General features: G+C 32.8%; 1 protein-coding gene and 2 pseudogenes across 1 annotated transcript; 2 read left to right on the forward strand and 1 right to left on the reverse strand.

The window, feature by feature from the left end:
• Positions 1-425: 425 nt before the first annotated feature.
• Positions 426-4,997, reverse strand: LOC145584613 (group 2 truncated hemoglobin 3-2-like). Its single transcript, XM_081641425.1, has 4 exons — positions 4,655-4,997; positions 4,287-4,417; positions 1,096-1,240; positions 426-1,002 (listed from the first exon to the last, which is right to left on the reverse strand). The coding sequence occupies exons 1-4, from the start codon at positions 4,789-4,791 to the stop codon at positions 906-908; spliced, it is 510 nt and encodes a 169-aa protein (XP_081497551.1). The 5' UTR covers positions 4,792-4,997; the 3' UTR covers positions 426-905.
• A 1,213-nt stretch (positions 4,998-6,210) lies between these two features.
• On the forward strand, positions 6,211-8,311 carry LOC145584614 (putative pentatricopeptide repeat-containing protein At3g15130 pseudogene; annotated as a pseudogene).
• A 9,967-nt stretch (positions 8,312-18,278) lies between these two features.
• Positions 18,279-21,888, forward strand: LOC145585970 (putative disease resistance protein RGA4; annotated as a pseudogene).
• Positions 21,889-22,209: the final 321 nt, after the last annotated feature.

The following is a 22,209-nucleotide window of genomic DNA, read 5'->3' on the forward strand; positions in this document are numbered from 1 at the left end:
AAAAAAAAAGTATTAATTACCATTTTTTTTAAACAAAATTAATTCATCAATAAAAAGTCATATATAAGACATCTACATTGTACAGTTTTTATTGGGAATAACATGCTTCTGTAATATGATGTATACTATTTTTAGATACTTTCAAGTTTCAACACAACTAATCAAAAATAATACTCCGTATATTTTTTTTCTCAACTTGAGTATTAATAATTTTTGTCTTATTATTTCATTTTTTTTATATGCATTGCATTTGTTTATTCTACATGAATTGCTTCATTTTTATATTATATAACAAATTAATTATGAGAAAAATGATTATTACTATTGTGCATCGCACGGGCACTAATCTAGCATGATACTATTAACTAAACCAAGCCCATGTAAAAAGATAATGTATACTAACATCACATACAAATCTAACATGGACAGACGATTACATCCTAAAACCAATTAGGCAATTACCGATAGGAGTAACTCCATCACTCCATGAGCCAGAGATTATATTGGGTGATGCTAGATTGCGAGCATTACCATACTCTTCGTCTTGTCCTAGATGGCTAAAATGTACTACACCAATTATATCATCAGCTGGAAATGCATAGAATGTAGTCTCTCCTAGATAGTAAATTCTGGATATTAGGAATTAGATATGATAAATTTCTACTGTAGTAAAAATTTATTACAATTTCTCATAGGAAGACCAATCACCACATCATCTTTAGATTTTGTGTGAATTTCAGCTGTTTTAAGACAAATGAGAGTATAATGTTGAAAATTCCATGCTTTACTAATTCCTATTACTACAAGGCTTTTGCCCCCTTTTGATCAATAAGCAGCTCAAATAACTATCGTAATGAATAATGTTCACATAAAATGTTAATCGAGCGAATAATTTCTTCATGATGTCATTCTTCAGTTGGTTTATTAGCTGCATGCTTGCATGCAACTGGCTGGTTTCGAGATTTCAACTCATCTCCTGCAACGAGAAAAAAAGCTGTGTGCCTGGAAAATACGCAAGTCACCAGAAATTGATAAGAAAAAAAATAATAATAAAAAAAAAAAAATGTGTTTGACATCCAGGAAATTATATGTTACCTGAAGAAGTTCATCATCTTAGTTTTTGAATCAGAATCAATTTCCGGAGTAGTATCCAGGGCTTGTTGCATATGATGCAGCCACCTTTCAGCGGCTTGGTGAGTCACTGAAAATGGCCTGTGACGTGCAATCAGAGCTGGATGACCTGAAACCAAAGGTCTTTAGTTTTAATAAATTCAGAATACCGGCAGACTTCAATTATACACAAAAAACAAACTAATAAGTAGATGACCATGATTCCATACAAGAATCTCAGAAGATGAGAACACATTTTGGTTCCTAAACCAGAATATGAGAACACAAGGAGAGTCCCAAACATCAGCGAACAACAACACAGAAGTGACCCTGTATGGTGACAATGCAAACAATTGAGAATGTATGCCGATTTGTCCTTAAAAAAGTTGTGCATTTATGTTGCACTCGAAAACAGTCATTAGTGATCGGAATTTTTTTAAGCTGACAGAGTTCCACTCGTAGAAAAGGGCAATGTCTAATAAGAAGTACAAGTTGATGGAACCAAGAATATTTTAAGCTAAATGTTTCGATTGCGTCCCAGAATTTCACAAGGGACTTTGACGACTAATGTCTGGTGGCAACTGTCAAACAATCTATGCCTGCACAACACTTTCAACCAATCTAACACTTTTTAGACAAAGTACAGCAAATGTGTAATTATACAACATCCACTAGCTAAGATTTCACAGTTCCTTCATATTAATAATATAATCTGGTTGTTGGAATATGACTCGAGAATCAATTGGGGTTTGACAGAGAAGCTAAGGGATGAATTGCTTGTGATAAGCGAAGAAGTGAATGGGTCAACTTCAACTGGGCCTGTCTCTCAAACTACTTTGAACTTTGAGATGGTTCAATTGGAGGTGAAAGCTTGTTTCAAGAGCTTTACAATGATTGGTCATAAGCCTGATTCTGATAAGAAATGAAAAGGCTATAGCCATTTACTATGAGCTCTCTGTACTGCTAGCCTGCTAGTGTCCAGAACCATCAATAGCTTCTGTTTTATCTAGGCTAGCACTTCGTGCTGACCTGATACTCTGATCCGATATGTCAGGGATACAAATTGAGAGAAGCACATTGAGAGCTAGGGTTTTTGTTTCGTAACCCTTGTGCTTTAGAGTGGAAATTAGTGAGAGATTACTCTTATAGACACTATTTGAAATCAATACAACAATTTTCCTTGCTTTGGGTGGGTTTTTAGTTTTCAGTAATTTGCTTGAAGGATTTTCCCACCTTCCAAATTCCTGTCTCATTTACTATCTTATTTCTTGATTGTGCTATTTGCTCTTTGTTAATTACTTCAATTATCAGTCTTCAAAAAAAGGACAGTTTTGCAATGGCCACAATAAAATTGTAGCCATTGTAATCTTTCAATCTGTACCTTTAAAATTTGGTATTAAATCTTGACCATTCATAAAATTTGACTACAAAATTATTAAAATGATATATTTGTACACAATAAAAAATAAATAGTTTTATTTGAAATTAAATTAATGATGATAATGGATATCACTTTTAAAAAAGTCGATCTTAAAGTTTGTTTTCAAATCCTTTCTTTCATAGATTTGTTTGATACCAAAACTCGATTTCCGTAGGATGTATTTCGTATGACAATAGTGTTGGGTTATATTTATTTTTGTGAAAAAGATGATACGGAGTTAAGGATAGAATATCTAATATTTTGATTTTTGATGATTATACAAATTTAACAATGGTAGTATGCAGCTGTACCATTAATGGAGATTGAGAGATTTGCTTGGTAGAGGAAGCGAAACTACTTGATTTGGCGACAAAAAGAGGATTTTTTAAAATTTTTTTTTATAAAAACAAGTAGTTTTATAAATAAATCAGTTTTATTATTCAGTCAAATATTTCATCAGTCAAATAAATAAATGACTAGGATTTATCCTTAAAATTTTAACGGTTGAGATTGAAAACAATTACAATGGCTACATTTTTATTGTAGCCATTAAATAGTCTTCCAAAAAAGAAAAAGAAAAAAAAAATCAATTATCAACCATCTGCTCTAATACTGGTGATGATCACTTTGACAAGTTAACAACCCGTTGGGAGATGTAGATCACAAGGCTCAAATGGAAAGGGAAATGGATTGTTGAGCATTTTCAACGAAAGAAGAATAACAAAACAAACATCACAGATGTACTACCGATTCTATTAACCATGCACTTAAAAAGAAAGTGACTCTTGCAGAAGAGTATCACAATTTCACACTCCGAGGTTACTTACTTACTCTGACCAATAATTTTTTCAACTTATTCTCTAAAAAGCTCTTCTTGTTCGGACATGATTGTATCACAAAAAAGTAAAAACAAGAACATTAAGGACAGAGAGATTATATAGTAATTTAGTTATTAGAAATGTAGTTTCTATTTATAATTTCTATCAATGTATCTTTTGAGAAACATCCTATCACTCTTTGAAGCTATAATTTAATTTCTAAAGCTCAGCAAGTGCAAGTGCAAGTGCTTCACCTTCAAACAGTCAAAACAAGTGTTTGATAGTTTTCTCAACAAAAAAATAAAGACGCTCAGCCTCCTGACCTTGTCCACCAGAAAACAGAATAACATCTCTATCATACAGACAACTAAATCAACACAAAACGATCGTTTCATAGATATGAAAAGCACAATTTGTTTACTAAACAAAAGCATAGAAAGTGCAACTTCTTCCAAGGAAGAATTCTGTAGTTCTACTTCTAACACCACAAAGAAAGTGGCTTAATCCCCCTAGCTAATTGGAGTGAAATTACTTGCTTTCTTTATCGAGCCAAACATGAAACGAAATTCCTTGGAATCTTTCCAAGAAATGTAACTTCCCGTGTTCAACCAAATGACAAATTGCTAATACAATCAAAATGTCTAACACCTTTTCTAGTTTCCTTTTTCTCTCTTTCCTCTAATAGCCCCATACAAATTGCAGAACAAGCTCAACACACAACTAAAACTAATACGTCGGATACGAAATCTCAATCCGAGCATGAAATCAAAGCAAAGATAATAGTTTTACAAGGCTAATTTTTGTGCACTTTGTATGTTACTCAAGAAATTCAAACAAAATCATTAAAAGAAGACCAAAACTTTACACCAAAATAGACTAAAATGAACACATGAATACTAAATTAGAACACAGCAAGTAATAGGAAGGCAAATCAGTACCTCTTCTCTGAGAAAACAGAGGTGGGCCACCCATTCTCTGAACAAAGAACTCATATTGATTCTGAATTGCATCCTCTTTCTTCGAATTTGCAAATATCGATCTAAACCATTCTTCCTCATCATCATAAACCCTATCATCATTAACCAAATTTTCCCAATTCAATAAGTTGCAAATTTTCGAGCAAGAACACATAAACAATCAAAAACCACACATGTAAAAAGTTGCAAATTTCCCTCAAAATACCAAATAAGTTGCTAATTTAAAACCCAATTCAATAAAGTTGCAAATTTTTTGAGAAATTAATCAACAAGAGCACATTATTAATCAAAAACCCAACTCAAATATGAACTAAAATAAGAATTAGAACCTGGTATAGAAATTGGTAGAAAGATCAATGAAAGTTTGAAGGCCCAATTTTTCAAAAAGATTGGTGTCATCAATTCCAAAAGCTTCATCAGTATTAATTCCACTGTACTCGGAAGCCTTCTGCTGAAGTGACTGCATTTTTTTTTTTTTTTTTTTTTTGGGCTATTTTACAAAAAATTCAAGCTGATTTGGGATTTTGGGAAGTAATTCTTGAATAAATAGATGCGTAGGATTGAAATATTCTTATAAAATAGTAAGTATGAAATGTGAATATGCCTACATTTATGCATGATTCATGATGGTATTTATGAGTTTATTTATTTGGGGGGGAAACTGTGGGCTGAATGGAATATTTGATTGGGAGTTAGCGTTAAAAAGGAAGGGAGAATTTCAGTTGATTATAGAGACATGGTGAGGTTAGTATGGTGCAAAAGTTCAAACTTTGCGTTTTAAACCGACCAATCACCAATGTGGCAACATCACTTATATTGGTGGAGGGAAGCCCATAGATATTATCATATTATTCATACCATATACTGACGTGTGCACCAACCAAAAAAAAAAAAAAAAAAAAAAATTCATATATTGACGTGTACTCACCCTCTTTGTTTTAAATCAACGAGTAATTTTTCTAAATATTGCTTAATTATAAATTAATTTTCTATTTATATCGGTTTTAAAACTTATTTTTAAAAATTCATATATTGACGTGTACTCACCCTCTTTCTTATCTTCACCCTCTTTGGAATATTATTTACGATTGGCAAGAATTTGACTCAAGATATAAGCTTTTTCTACTATTTTATGTAATTTTTGTAAAAATTTTCACTCCATTTCACAAATGGGTTCATGTTGTGTGCTCCAATGCTCCATAACAGAAATTCTTGAATAATTTGATTTTTCTTTTAAGGTTATGAAGTTGATTTTGGTGTTGTCCAGTGTTAGTGAAGCTAAATGAGCCATACCATCTAACCCAATTATCAATCATGTTATATCCATGAAAATACATGTATATAATTGCAAAACACAAAGTGTAATTAAAAAACAGAAATTAAAAAAAAATACCATAAATATCAATTACATATAATCACAAGGAGTAATTAAAGTAACAAGTCAGTACAATGTCCGGACTACACAATACACACAATTGTAATATGAATACATGAATACATAATAGTTACGTACGGAGTTGTATATTAAAAAAAAAACTAATTAATTAAGGTCAAGCCAAACCTTCCTCTAAACTCTAATTCATCCCATCATTTTAAACGAAAAAGACCAAAAAGTATACTACACTTTTGATCAACTGGGAATTGAATTGTTGAAATGTTTTACTTTGAAGGGCTTAAAAAAAAGACTTTGGTTTTTTTTCTGAGTGGTTCTGTAAAAGATACAGCTTTAACAAATTTCTGCTAAATCAAATCATTTGGTATTAAATTGTATCTTCCTCTCTTTATTCACTGGGTATGATGAATTTCATCGGTTTATCTAAAAATTGTATTTATTTTGATACCAAATTGAATCAAAGTTTCTAGTCACATGATAAAATAATCTTCAATGAACCAATCTCTAAGCTTACTGAGGAGGGAACAGTTGAGAATTTCAAAGTTTTTGAGGGAATGTTCAAAGAATTTGTGCCTAAAACAAGGGAAGAAGGCACATACAGCTGTAGTGAAAATGGGTTTTTGGTCGGATATGATAATAAGCAATGATCTTGTAGATATGTACTGTAAATGCCGTAGTGTCGACAATGCATGTAAGGTGTTTGATAAAATGCTTCAAAGAAATGTTGTTTCTTGGACAGCTCTTATATGTGGGAGTTTACATCAGGGTGATGATGCTGAAGGTGCATTGTCCCTTTTATATGAGATGACTTTTTCTGATGTTAGACCAAATGAATACACTTTCTCTGCCTGTTTTAAGGCATGTGGTCGTTTGGGTATCCCTGAGAAAGGGATGCAAGTTCATGGGTTTTGCGCGAAAGCTGGGTATCAATGGTTTCCTGTTGTGGGTAATTCAGTTGTTGATATGTATGCAAAGTGTGGAAGAATTAGTGATGCAGTTCAAGCTTTTGATGAAATGGGTGTGAAGAGTCTCATTGCCTGGAATACTATTATAGCAGGGTACAGTTCTCAAGGAGACGGCAAGAGTTCTGTCAAATTGTTTCAGAAGATGCAGAAAGAGGGCATAATTCCTGACGAGTTCACTTTTACGTCTGTCCTCAAAGCTTGTAGTGTTATTGGGGTGATTTTTGGTGGTACTCAAATCCATGCTGCCTTGATCACAAGAGGATTTCCTATTTTCGCCCAGACAGCTCTTGTAGGTGCACTTATTGACTTGTATGTAAGGTGTGGATGCTTGGTTGAAGCCCGGAAGCTATTTGATCTCATTGAAGATAGAAGCGTTGTGTCCTGGGCTTCTCTGGTGTTGGGTTATGCACAAGAGGGCTATTTTTCTGAGGCTATGGACGTGTTCAGACAACTTAGAGAGAACAACATACAGATAGATTCATATACTATGTCAGGTTTAATTGGGGTCTTTGCTGATTTTGCTTTCGTGGAGCAAGGAAAGCAGCTTCATGCTTTTACTATTAAGGTCCCTTTTGGTTTAGAGCCAGAAGTTGGCAACTCAATTGCTGACTTGTACCACAAATGCGGTTTGATGGAAGAAGCAGAGAGATTTTTCAGTGAAATGCCTGTGAAAAATAGAGTTTCGTATACAGTTATGATCACTGGCTATGGGAAATATGGCCTTGGGAAAGAAGCAGTTATTCTTTTCAATAAAATGCTCTCAGAAAATGTAAGACCTGATAGGATAACTTACTTGGCTGTCCTATCAGCTTGTAGCCATTCAGGGCTGGTGAAAGAATGTGAAGAATACTTTTCTATGCTGTGTAATGACCGTTGGATCAAAGCAGAGGTGGAGCACTATTCTTGCATGGTCGATCTCCTAGGTCGAGCTGGGCGGCTTACTGAAGCTAGAAATCTCATAAGGAGTATGCCAATGAAACCAAATATAGGTGTGTGGCAGACATTGTTGAGTGCTTGTAAAGTTCATGGGGACTTGGAACTCGGAAAAGAAATAGGAAAGATTATCTTGGAGTTGGACGGAGATAATCCAGTCAATTATGTTTTGATGTCAAACCTTTATGCTAATGCTGGCTACTGGAAGGAGTGTCAGAAGCTGAGAGAAACAGTGAGGAAGAAGGGGTTAAGGAAAGAGGCAGGCCAGAGCTGGGTTGAGATAGACAGAAAGGTCCATTTCTTCTATGGAGGAGATGATACACATCCACTCACTGATAAAATCTACGATTTGTTGAAAGAATTGGAGAGGAGATTGAAACAAGAGTTGGGTTATTCTCAAGAAGTAAGATTTGCATTGCATGACGTTGAAGAAGAATCTAAGGTGGAAAATTTGAGACTCCACAGCGAGAAGCTGGCAATTGGACTGGCACTATTGTGTGGTGGAAAGGACGAAAACACAAAAGTGATAAGGGTTTTCAAAAATTTGAGGGTTTGTGGCGATTGCCATGAGTTCATCCAAGGTTTATCTAAGGTTTTAGGGAAAGTGTTTATTGTTAGGGATGCTAATAGATTCCATAAATTCCAGGATGGGGTATGTTCTTGTGGAGACTATTGGTAATTTAGATTGTGACCTCTTTCATCATTAACCTATACTAAAAGCGAACCTAAAATGACACTTGTCACAATCTCATTAACAATTTTCCCGCCCATTTTACTTTCTATTTTTACGCAGATTCTTTAAGAAAATCATTTTATAATAATTTAAAATATCTTTCTTCCAATTAAAATTGTTAACAATAATAATTCTCCATATAAACCCAACTAATATATTTTTACATATAAGTAGTCTTTTATTTAGTATTATTTTTGTAAAAAAAGAGGTAAATATTATTAAACAATACTGCTATATATTATTTCAGTCTTCGATAATACTATTAATCTTTTTTTTTTTCTTCCAATTTTGTTACTTTTGCAATAATGTTTAATTCAATTAAAAATAAAATCATTTTGTTAATATATATATATATATACACTTTATTTTCTACTCTTAAAAGTCATATCAATGCTAAATTACTAACGCAACATGTGCGGGTACTATCCTTAGAATTTTTTTACAAAAAATAAAAACTTCAAAGACCTCTTTTTTTTAAATCAAGTCTAAGTGTCACTAATCTTGATACTGATAGATTTACTTATAAAATTAAAGTTATATTTAATTGTGAATTAGTATTCTGAGTTAATTTTTTTTATATATAATTCAATGCAATAACTCTTTATAAAATTTAATAATAACCGTGCATCTGCATGGGACTTAAACTAGTATTTTCGCTAAATGGAGGAACTTGTGGATGCTGTGTTAATGACTTCTGTATACTCCTGCTTGAATGGCTTTCATGATGATACCAAATGCTAAGAGCAAATAACTGAATCTGTAAAAATTGGATGGAATCACATGGTTATTCATAATTAATCGTTGGTCAAAGAAGATTCTTTGCAGTTCAGAATTGTCTACCTTGTCCTTCCCATACCGATGCTCCTCTAATAAAATAGAGAGAATTAGAAAATATTAGAATGGAATTGCTTGCCTTTCATTGAGAATATGTTTATGTTTTCGTAGTACTCTTCCATTTTGTTGAGGGGTTCCCACACATGATGTCTGAAATATGATGCCAGTAGCAAGGAAAAAATCTTTCAAACAATTAAATTCGGTTCCATTATCACTTTGAACAATTTTAATTGTTTGATTAAATTGCCTTTCAACCATAGCGACAAAAGCCATAAACATCTGAAAAACTTCGGTTTTATCAATCAACAAATAAATCCACACAGCTCTTGAATAATCATCAACAATTGTTAAAAAATAACGAGCCCCACACGATGAAACATGTCGATATGGACCCCATAAATCACAATGTACTTTCTCAAAAATTCTAGATGTTTTATTTTCACTCAATGGAAATTTATGTCTAGGATGCTTAGCACGAAAACATACTTCACAACCTTTATTTAAACTACTTTTATTGCTAATGTGCGGAAGTAACTTAACTATTTTCTCCGAAGGATGCCCCATTCTTCTATGCCAAAGCTCCAAATCTGACGTTGCTTCAACCACAGACACCCGTTGCACCATATCCGGCTTGCCAAAGAAATAATATAGTCCATCTCGCCTAATGCCCGTTCCAATCAGCTGCTTCAGTCGGTCCTGTATAGCACACATATATGAGTTAAATTGGACAACAACATTTAATTGATCACTGAGTTGTGTAACGGAAAGTAAATTGCAATTAATATGTGGAACAAAAAGAACTCTAGAGATAGTTATTTGATCGGATAATTTGACCGATCCTTCCAAAGTTGCAAAAACACTGTCACCATTCGACAATCCAACGGGGCATTCAATATAACGAGTGTCAAATAACCAAGATTTATTGCCGGTAACATGATGAGTAGCTCCGGTATCTATAATCCAACAAGTATCATCAAATTGACGATATAGATTATTTTCATGAATTTTTGCATTACCCACAATTATAGGTAAAAGGGACGAAGATGTTGTCTCACCACCGACCATGTTTGATACCATGATAAAATAGAGAGAATTAGAAAATATTAGAATGGAATTGCTTGCCTTTCATTGATTTTCCTTGGGAAATATATAGAGATACAATACCAAACCTAGTCCTAGTATCATAAGATATCTTAGGATCGTTGGAAAATAACTAAAATAGAAAAGATAAATATATGGTAAATATTCTAAATATTCTACCAAATCACACAAAGATATGATATGATCTTAATATCCTCTGTATGCATATAATCAGTGACAATGAAGGTTTACCTGCCTTTTATCCATATAATTTGCAACATAAGGAGCAGAACCTCAATGTCATCAATGTAAGAATCTAAATCGAAGTATAAGATATTATTGGTGAAACTTGCAAGCCTGAGTTTATGTTGTTATTCTTAGTTTCTCATGTGGTATCTTATACTAATCACTTTTCAGCCTGTTGAATAATGCTTATATAAAAATAACTTAAGTTAATGCAAAGGAATTCACATATAGGCTAGCTATTCTCGTGTTATAAAAAATCCTAGCTGTGATGCCTGCCTGTTTATATATATATATAGGGGAGGGATCCGGTAAGAACCCCTAGATATATAAGAACCCTAGATATATAAGAATCCATCTCAACCATAGGATCAAGTTGTTTTAGACGGTTAAGATTAAAACACGTGTCCAACTTTTTCAACCCCTTACCCACCTCCCAACCTTTTCTCTCTCCTCTAACTTTCTCTCTCTTCTTCCCGATTTTCTCATTTTCTCTCTCCTAAAACCCCCAAAAATCTGATACAAGTTGCAATTTGAAGGATTTTCGCTTCAGGTATGTTTTTCTTTTCGATTTTGTTCAAATTTTCATGAAATTAGCATGATGTTCAAGTGAATTTGCAGTTTTAATTGGTGATTTTTGCAATTTTTAGGGTTCGGATTTAGGGTTCTATTTTTGCGATTTTTAGGAGTCGATTTTTGCGTATTATTTTGTGCGATTTTTGAGTTGGATTTTTCGTATGGAGTTTGATTATTTTGAGTTCGAGTTTAGCAAATTTAGGGTTCGAATCTTTGCGAATTATTTTGTTCGATTTTTGCGAATTATTTTGTGTGATTTTTGCGAATGATTTTCGATCGATTTTTGTTTGATTCTTTTCAGACTTTTCTATTGAATACATTCTGTTATGAGAGAAGGTTTATGGTCCATGTTTGGGTTATGTGTTATGCTAGCAGTTTGAGAGAATAAATTGTGATTTGTGGCTAATTAATGGGTGCTTACTGCTCAAGAGTAGATTTTTTTTGTGGATTTATGTACTGTGCTTTACATTGTTAGTATCCCTGGCTGCCTCTAGTCTCATTGTGTTGTTTCTATTGAAATTAATATTTTGCTGTTTGCTTGACATGTTTTGAATTGGATTGTGTCTGGGTTCTTATTTACTAAAAGAATCTTGAACAGCTTCGAGCATTAGGATTCTTAATTTTATTTCGGTAGAGGTTGGGATTTGTTTTTAGTAATACTGGGAGCATAATCAAGCCCATTAAACACTATGCTGATTTTTTACTGGAGAATTGGGCTTGTGAGTATTGGGAGTATATTCAGCCTGGCTTGTGATTTGTGATTGTTTGGGTGTGATTTTTCATCCATACGAAGGCTTTTTTTTGGTCTTGAAGGTATGGTGGTTTGAGTCTGACTAAAGAAGGATTTCCATTGTGCTCTTCATTAATATATAATATGCTTAGTTTTAATCTCTGCATTTACTGGTAGTTTCTCTTCGTGCAGTAGTAGTGACCGCTGAGTAAAGGTGTCAAAAACTAACCTGACCCGATCAGAACCTACCAGAACAAAACCTGATTAACATTTCGACTTTTTAGACACGCTAATTTAGCGTGGCTCATTTGAAATAACCCTGATCCAACTCACCGAACCCAGAGTTAGTTACCGGAATTGATCCCTCTTGGAGTCTTGGTGGGCCATAATTTAGGTCTAACAGCACACTTGATGAGCACTATTGAAAAATAATGATCGTAGGGTGATTGAACTTATTACCGGATCAAATATTTCGTACGTGTTTATACTTGTATAATTGATGCCTGAAATGTAGTTGCTATTCAAAGCCATGAAAAATATTAATTGTTTTCTAATTTTAGGTATATTATGCTTATGCTCTTAATTTAGATGTATTATGTTCTAAAGATTTATTTGTGTTGTGGGCTGCGTGGCATTGTAGAAACAAAGACATCTTTGAGCAGGAATCGTTTAATGCTGTTGAGGTAGCAAGAGGGTGGATGAATTACGTCAGAGAGAGCAATGAGTATGCATCTAAAGTGACACAAAGGGCTGCTCCTACTGTGTGTCGTGCTCCTAGCTCTTGGTCTTGTCCAAATGTTGGGATGGTGAAGGTGAATTGTGATGCTCATATGGGTGCAAAAACAGGCTTGGGCGTGGTTATTAGAAGCGAGTAGGGGCTGCTTCTTGCTGCTGTTGTCCGTCAAGTGGGTGCAGGGTGGGACATGGGAGCTGCTGAAGCTGCTGCATGCAGGTTTGGCTTGCAGCTTGCCAGAAGGCTGGGCTTCACAGTTGTTCACCTCGAGTCAGATGCTGTGATGGTGGTTAATGCAATTAAATTGAAGGCTAAGGGATTCTCTCCTATTTTCTTGCTTTAAATGTAGGTGTATTATGTTTATATTTATGTTCTAAATTTGTCATAGAGGTAAAACATTTAGCATAATGATCTAGGGTGGAAAAAAAATAAAAAAAATTAGAATATTGGGAAAAAATAAGAGCATAGAAAATAAGTTTAGAACATAGGAAAGCAATTTAGAACATAGGAAAAAAAAATTAGAGCATAAGGTGAAAAAATTTAGAACATAGGTTAAAATTTAGAACATAGATAGAAAAAATTTAGACATATATAGAAAAAATTAAGAACATTGAAAATAAATTTAGAACATAGAGAAAAATTTCGAACATAGGAAATATATTTCGAACATAGACAATAATATATAGAATACAAGAAAATAATTTAGAACATAGTAAAAATTTTAGAACACATGCAAAAGAAAACTTAAAACATAGGAAAAAAAATTTAGAACATAGGTAGAAGAAAATTTAGAACATAGGCTAAATAATTAAAACATAGAAGAAAATTGAAGGCACATGTTTAGAACATAGGAAAAAAAATTAAAGCACATGTGTAGAACATAAGAAAACATTTAGAACATAGACAAAAATATAATTTAGAACATAAGAAGAAAATGTAGAGCACATGTTTAGAACATAGGAAGAAATTTAGAACATAAGAAAAAAAAATTAGAACATGGACAAAAGAATTTAGAACATAGGTAAAAAGAATATTTAGAACATAGAAAAAAAAAAACTTTAGAACATAGGTAGAAAAAATTTAAAACATAGGAAAATAAAACTTTAGAACATAAGTACACTAAATTTAGAACATAGGAAAATAAAACTTTAGAACATAAGTAGACTAAATTTAGAACATATGAAAATAAAACTTTAGAACATAAGTAGACTAAATTTAGAACATAGGAAAATAAAACTTTAGAACATAAGTAGACTAAATTTAGAACATAGGAGTAAGAAAAAAAATTTAGAACATAGAAAAAAAAAATTTCTGTAGAACAAATTCAGTATATTTTAGAACATATGCTAAACCTATTAGCTCAATTGGCAGAGCACTATGCAAATGCATAGAAGATGTAGGTTCGATTCCTACATAGGTTAACTCTATAAATAATTTCAAAAACAACTTAACTCACATACAACCTCTTGTCTTGACACAATGAAAATGAACCTACGTGGGATTCGAACCCACATCTTTTGTGCATTTGCACAATGCTATATCCGTTGAGCTATTAGGCTAATGTATATAAATCATTCTTTTATATTCTAAGATTTTCTATTATGTTCTAATGTATTTCTATTATGTTATAAAGCTTGCTATTATGTTCAAAAGTTTTCTATTATGTTCTGTTATATTTTTCCTCTTATGTTCTAAAGTTTTCCAAAGTATTTATATTATGTTCTAAAGTTTTCTCATATGTTCTAAAGTTTTCTACTATGTTCTAAAGTTTTCTATTATGTTATAATGTTTCTATTATGTGTTTTCCCATTATGTTCTATTATATTTTCCCCTTATGTTCTAAAGTTTTCCCTTATGTTCTAAAGTATTTAAATAATGTTCTAAAGTTTTCCCATATGTTCTAAAGTTTTCTACTATGTTCTAAAGTTTCCCCTTATTATGTTCTAAAGTTTTCCCTTATGTTCTAAAGTATTTATATTATGTTCTAAAGTTTTCCCATATGTTCTAAAGTTTTCTATTATGTTTTATTATATATTTTTACTTATGTTCTAAAGTTTTCCCTTATGTTCTAAAGTATTTCTATTATGTTCTAACATTTTCTATCTATATGTTCTAAAGTATTTCTATTATGTTCTAAAGTTTTCCCTTATGTTCTAAAGTTTTCTATTATAGTAAAAAAAAAACAATTTGAAATTAAAATCCAATAATAGAAAAACTCAAGCAAGAAAAAAAAATTTGGAAAAAAAAATTGAAAATGAAAACTAGAAACTTAAAAAAAAAAAAAAAAAAAAAAAAAAAAAAAAAAGCGAAAAAAATTAGGGAAAAAAAAGAGGGAAAAACGAGGAAAAAAAAACGAAATAAAAATAAAAAATTGAAATCGAAAAAAAAAACTGGAAAAAAAAACGAAAAATAAAAATAAAAAACTTGAAAATAAAAATCGAAAAAAAACATTGGAAAATGGACAATAAAAAAAAATAAAAAAAAAAAACTGGAAAATATAAATAACAAAATGGAAAATCGAAAAAAAAATGAAAAATAAAAACTGAGGAAAAAAAACGAATTAAAAATAAAAAATTGAAATCAAAAAAAAAAAACTGGAAAAAAAACGAAAAATAAAAATAAAAAACTTGAAAATAAAAATCGAAAAAAAAAATGGAAAATGGACAAAAAAAACTAGAAAATATAAAAAACAAAATGGAAAATCAAAAAAAAAAATTGAAAATAAGAAATCGAAAAAAATGGAAAATCGACAAAAAAAAAACTGGAAAATAGAAAAAAAAATCGTAAAAAAAATTGAAAATAAGAAATCGAAAAAAAAAAAAAAAAAAAAAAAAAAAAAAAAAAAAAAAAAAAAAAAAACTGGAAAAAAAACTGAAAAATAGAATTAAAAAATGGAAAATCGAAAAAAAAAAATCGTAAAAAAAAATTGAAAATAAGAAATCGAAAAAAAAATGGAAAATCGACAAAAAAAACTGGAAAATAAAATAAAAAAAAAACTGGAAAATCGTAAAAAAGAATCGAAAAAACAACTTGAAAATAAAAAATCGAAAAAAAAAACTGGAAATTAAAAAAATATATTATTATAAATCGAAAAAAAATAAAAAACCAAAAAAATAAACTTTAAATCGCCAAAAAAAAAAATTCAACAAAATCGAACCAAATATAAAAACAATTGAACTTAAAATGGCAAAAAAAAACGCAAAAAAAAAAAAAAAAAAAAACTTACCAAGTTCTTGAGGTAGAGGAGAGAGAACAGAGAAAATGCTGAGGAGAGAGAAAATGCTAAGGAGAGAGGTTTAGGGTTTTCTTTTATTTAAAGATTGAAAAAGAGTTATTAAAATTACAAAAATGTCATTACTAAAAAGGGATTTTAGATGGTTAGATCAAAATCATTGAACGGTTGAGATGGATTCTTATATAAGATTGGATTCTTATATAGAGGAGGGTTCTTATATGAGCCTTCCTCTATATATATATATATATATATATATATATATATATATATATATATATATATATATATATATATATATATTTCTGTTTCACCCTTTGCGCTAATTCGGATTCGGAGCTCAATTCTGGGTGGTTAGGTTTTAGTACCCTCCCAATTGTTATTGCAGGGGATCAAACATGCAGTTTTCCCTACCAAGTGCAGTCCCAATCACCACTGTACCAATAACCAATTGGTTGAGATGTCTGTTTATTGATCTCAAGGACGGAATATCTTAAGCACAGTAGTGTTTATTTTGTTTCCTATGCTATTGTGATCGGTAAAAGCTGAAAAAAGTAAAAGCAGTGATGGGTTGTTGCCTTCTTTGAACAGGTTTCTCCTCTTTTCTGGATAAGTCTCTGCAATGTTACACCCATTGTTCATAGAGGCTCTCTAGTAGATGTTGCAAGTCGCTCTTCTGTTTTTTCCCTGTTAGTATGACTTAGGCAAGGAGTGCTCTAAATAAGTTACATATAGCATCCTCATACCATCGCTCGTACGTCTATCTAAAAAAATTGTTTTATGATTATGCAGAAAATCTGTTTCGCAATGGAAATTCAATATTGACCTTTGAGAAGCCATGAGACTAAACCCACTGGAGAGAGGCCATTCTTTACTTAGTATGAGATGATGTCTCAGTTGCTGCAAGTTAGTACTTAATAAGAGTCTACGAGATGATGCCTTTGAAGTTAAAATTTGCTTGTCATTCTGAGTTCCACCTTCAAATATGAAGAATCAAGGTACGCTTCCTTGCTGGTAGTTATATTGCAGGACCTTCCTTGCTGGTAGTTATATTGCAGGACTGCGCGTCAAGATAAACTAATTCTATAATGACCTTGGTAAAGAATGAAGCTCATTCTTGCATATAAGTTGCTCTTGCTGCAACTTAAGATTTATACAACTAACTACTATACACTTTTACATTTTTATTCTTGCAGCCTCAAAATGGACTTATGGAGATGTGCTTAGAATCTTAGATGATCAGACTGATTGCAATACAAGTAAGCATGTTGTTTGTATTATTTGTGTAGTCCATTTTTAAAAGGAAAATTTGACTAGAAGGGACATAGTTCACTATGTTGTCTGAAAGGACCTTATATGTTTAAAGTGGTTTAAAAGGACCTTATATGTTTAAAGTGGTTTAAAATGACCTTATAAGTTGATTTTGTTGTTTGGAAGGATATTGAGGTCGGAATCCGCAATAATTAAGGAGGTATTGGAGGGAAATCGCGGAAAATTGGAAAATGTCAATATTTAAGGTCGCGTGAGAGATCAACGTCGGAGAAAAAAGTCATTTATTGCTAGATTTCGACAGACAAATTTTTCCTTTTTAAAATGATGATATTCATTCAAGCATTTACATCTAATTAAAGATATTGCTAGTTTAATCATGTATCGACGACCAAGCATATACGGATTAGTATTATTGATTCCACATATAATAGTTGACTGAAAACAAACTGTCATCATCATTTCATAAATCATAATCCTCTTGCCAACTCACACCCTACCAATTCCTCATGGAATCACGAGGAGCGTCATAAATGGTTATACATAAATAAACGATAAAAATAATACTGTAATAATAATAAAATAAAAAATAAAATCATTGTTGCATATATAGTAATATTTAATTGTTTACAGTGTTTTTTTTATATAGTCTTTTATAGTATAAGTATAATAAAAGTATTTTTTTTTTCCTTTTTGGGTTTAAGGGTAACGTTTACTTTGTAATACTTTTATGTTAACTTTAATTTATATTACACGGAATAATTACTTTTGGTTATATACCCGACTCCATTTATGAGATTAAGGTTTTAATTGATGGATTGATTGGTTTAATTTATTTTACAATAAATTAATAAAAGTCTGCCTTATTAAAGTTGTAAAATATTAATCTTACTAAATTTTTGTAATAATATTTTTTTTTTTTTTTGAAAGATGTAATAATTATATACCCCAATTACACCACTAAAAGTCGATTAATCCATTTTAAACAATCTAGTTTATCATTTTCTCTGAATGATATGGCATGAAATAGAGAAATAGACATAAAAGCCAAAAATTGTGGAAGGTGCTGACTTTGAAGATCAGGAGGTTCTTCAGTAAAACAGTAGGAAAGCATGTTGAGAGGGAGACGTCCTCCAATGGAATCACAATATGTTAAAACGAGGGATTTAGTTGATAGAGTGGATATTGCATTTGGTAAACTAGTATGTAGAGGTAGAATTATGGACATAGAAATGGATGAGTTTGATAAGATCATGCGTATTATTAGGTCTCTGCTAGACTGTTGGCAGAATGAAATCCGAGTAATGGACAGAGAAGCTTATACGGATCTCGATATCATACACATGATTGTAGATCCCTTAAAAAAAGTGGAGGACCAGCTGCTCTTGTTATGTGAAGGTATGCATCCCACACTTCAGTTTCTACATTGATTATTTCATGAACTGACTAGCTGATTCAATTACTTGACCTGCTAGCTAATACCATACTAGTATTTATTTTGTCTTAAAAGTTATTGCAAATGTAGTATACTGAGAGAGATTAGGATTAGAATTTGTAGCAGTTACATGATTGTTTTAATTCTTTTTGTTTTATTATGTAGGAACTAAAAATGCAACTTATTCAAGAGCAAATGCTACATATGTGGATCATCTCCAAGTTGTCTCTAAGTGGTTAATGTTAGTGGGTGAAAGTTTGTATACAAATGAAAGAAAGATGTGGAGACCAAGGGAGATAGGAAAAATGATATTGAGACCGAAAGAGATGGAGGACATTGCTAGGTTGTTGTTGGCCTCAGGTTCAAATAATTCTTCTCGAGTCTCAATTTTTATCATTCATGGAATTCCTGGCTGCGGCATAACTTCTTTGGTGTACCATCTTTATCAGCATGAGGAAGTCAAAATGCATTTTGACGATAGAGACTGGATCAGATGGGAGGACATTTCTGGAGTTCGTAGCAGTAAAGAGATTTTACGGATAATAGATCATAAATCACTTAAATACCAAAAATATTTTCTTGTATTAGAAGACATTTCAAATGAGGATGGTGAGAAATGGTTTAATTTGTTAAAGCCCTTATTGTCTACTTTTGCCTATTCTATACCCGGATCCAAAATATTAGTCACCTCCAGCTCCACATCTCTACAACCTCATGTCCTCGATAAACTCCCACTTGCTAAAGGATCACCCTTTCTATTGGGACCGCTCCACCATGCCGACTACTTAGCTTTCTTTCAAAGTATAGCATTCAGAGAAGTAGCAGAACAGGACATAAATTCCCATTTGAGAGATATTTCTCTTGAAATTCTTAAGAAGTGTAACAATAATCCCCATGTCATAAGAATTGTGGCTTTTATTCTTTCTTCTAAACCTTTTTCAAATTGGCAGTACTTCAGTGAAGTGCTCAATGTACACGATCTTTCAAAACAAATTTTATCAATAGAAGATCTGGTTTCACAGTACTTGTATTTCATTTTGCTGTTTCCACTTGATTACGAATTCAACAACGTAGAATTCTACCAGCTATGGGATGCTCAACAGAAGTTGACAGAACCTTTCAAAGAAGTTTTTGAGGCCCTTCTTGGAAACGAAAATTTATTTGATAGTTGCAGAAGAGATAAAAATGGTTTCATAGTCTACTACAAGGTCCGGGTATTAGTGCATGAGGTGGCGAAGTATTTGACACGAGGCAGCTATCGTTTAATTGAAAATCCTACTGAGGAAGTCGATCATGGCAGAATTCAGCATATGAGCTTTATTGTTAACTCATATTGGAAACCACCACTCTGGATTAATGATGTCAGACATCTGAACTCTCTCTTTTTCCTTCCTACTAGGAAATCATGTGAGTTTATTACTATTCCTAACTTGAGTTTAATGCTAAAGAATAACAAGGGTTTGCAAGCTTTGGATTTAGCCGTGGTGAATTGTAAACATTGTCTGAATTCCATAGGGGAGCTACAACACTTGAGATACCTCAGACTTGGTGTCTCCTCTGAAACTCTTCCTGAGTGCATCTCAAACGGTCAAACCTCGAGCTCTTGCAAACTTTGGATCTTCGACACTCAAGGGTTCGAGAGCTACCAGTAGGCTTTCATAAGCTGTGTCATTTGAAGCACTTGTATATTGGAGATAGATTAATTGATCTTCCGCCTAGGTTTGGGGAATTAACAGAGCTACAAACCTTAGATGTCTTCATTGTAGGAAATAACAATGGGTTAGATGCACTAGCCCACCTCACTCAGCTTGCTGGGAAGCTGAAGATTCGTTACCAGAAAGGTCATGAGGAGCATGTGATACGAGACAGCACAACGTTTTTAGAGGGTAAGAAGCTTCATGAGCTTTCTTTAGAATGGCCATCTTCAGATGTAGACGCAGCTGCTAGAATATATCAGAAGGAAGATGACATGCAGATGGAATTGTTCCAGCTCCCTTCCACTCTCAAATTTTTAACAGTTAAGAACTGGAAGGGTGAGAGGTTTCCAAAATGGGAAATGAATCAGTTCTCTTCTCTGCTCAGTAATCTTGTTTTCATACACATAGCTGACTGTAGTCGATGCAAACATCTTCCATCCTTCAGTGAAATTAGCTGTCTCAAGTCCCTTGAGCTTTGGGGGCTTATTGCCTTGGAGTGGGTAGAAATTGGTGATAATAATAGAATGGTTTCATCTGAAACACCATACTTCCCGTCATTACAGCATCTAAGTTTGGTTAATTTGCCACAACTAAGAGGATGGACAAGGGCGGAAGAGCATGATACAAACCGTGAACTAGATAAATACGATAATCATCAGTATGTATCATGTTTGATTCTCCCTCGCCTTTATAATCTTAGAGTTAGTGGTTGTACAGAGCTGAAATCAATGCCTCAGATGCCAAACCTTCAGTCACTGGAGGCAAGTAACTGCCACAGGGATCTCCTACTACATCTTTTCAGTGGCCAAGCATCTTCGGTATCATCATCAGCTTCACCAGTAGTTCCAGTACTCCAGAATCTCTGCTCTTTGAAAGTGTCAGATATGTCAATACCAGAACCCCTGCCTATAGGCTTTGAGTGCCTCACCTCACTTGAGGTACTCTCTCTCAGTTGGCTTTATAATCTCAGAATTCTACCAGAGTCGATTGGACATCTCATCCAGCTCCGTCAGCTTGCCATCAGATATTTGCCTAATTTATTGGATCTCCCTGAATCACTAGCTGGCCTCTCCGCTTTAGAACATGTGGAGATCCAATATTGTCCGAGATTGAAACAAGTTCCAGGCTATTTTTCTGAACTCGAGTCGAAAAAACGAATCCACATTAAGGAATGTGTGAACCTGAAGAAGATGTCAGCAACCTGATGGTAAAGTTTCTCCCTTGTGAATTGCTTTTTATTTCAGTTATCATTCTAAAATTAAATTGGCTATGAAATTTTTGTTTCTGATCCTCCCTCTGTCTCAGGACAACTCTGGCAATCGGCATCATCAGTTTTTAAGCTGTTTCAAGGTTAGTTATTATTTTTGAATCTATTGAATTATGCTTGCTTACAAAAATTAACTTTAACAGAAGATGCAGAGGGAAATTACATAAAAGTGTGTGTGTAATTCTCTTCATTTAGACCTTTTCTGTGTAAATTTTCACTGATGCATCTTATCTAATGTAGGATATGTTAAGAAACATGAGATATCGCAACATGTTAGATCACTACTATGCCTGCGAGCAAGATATACAAAATAGTTCCAGCTTCAAGAAGAGAAAACAACCAAGAGTTCAGAATGTGAGGACAAGCTAAGGCAGATCATTTTTAGGTCTCTGCCTCTCTGGTTCAAAGTTACTGAATACTTTGTACTGTTATTGCAGACTTAAAGCAGATGATGCAGCTAGAAAAGTCATCTGTAATTTATTGTAATTTGCTAATTCTAGTAATACATTCTAGTTATCTGTTTTACAGTTGGAATAATGTTCAGTAATTTTTCATTGTTAAACTTCTACTTCGTAATTAATTACAATAACATTATTCAGCAGTTTGGTTTCTTTAACATATAATGTGTTCCATAATGTGTACACAATGAGGCCAATGCCTTAACATATACTCCTTATATTATTTTCAATCCATCTGTATCCAACAGATCAGAGGTATCAGCTGAAATACAATTTTTTACAACTGCATTAAGTGCAGATAATTGT

This window comes from Chenopodium album, chromosome 16, assembly GCF_948465745.1.
Source record: "Chenopodium album chromosome 16, dcCheAlbu1.1, whole genome shotgun sequence".
In the NCBI taxonomy this organism is placed as follows: Eukaryota; Viridiplantae; Streptophyta; class Magnoliopsida; order Caryophyllales; family Amaranthaceae; genus Chenopodium; species Chenopodium album.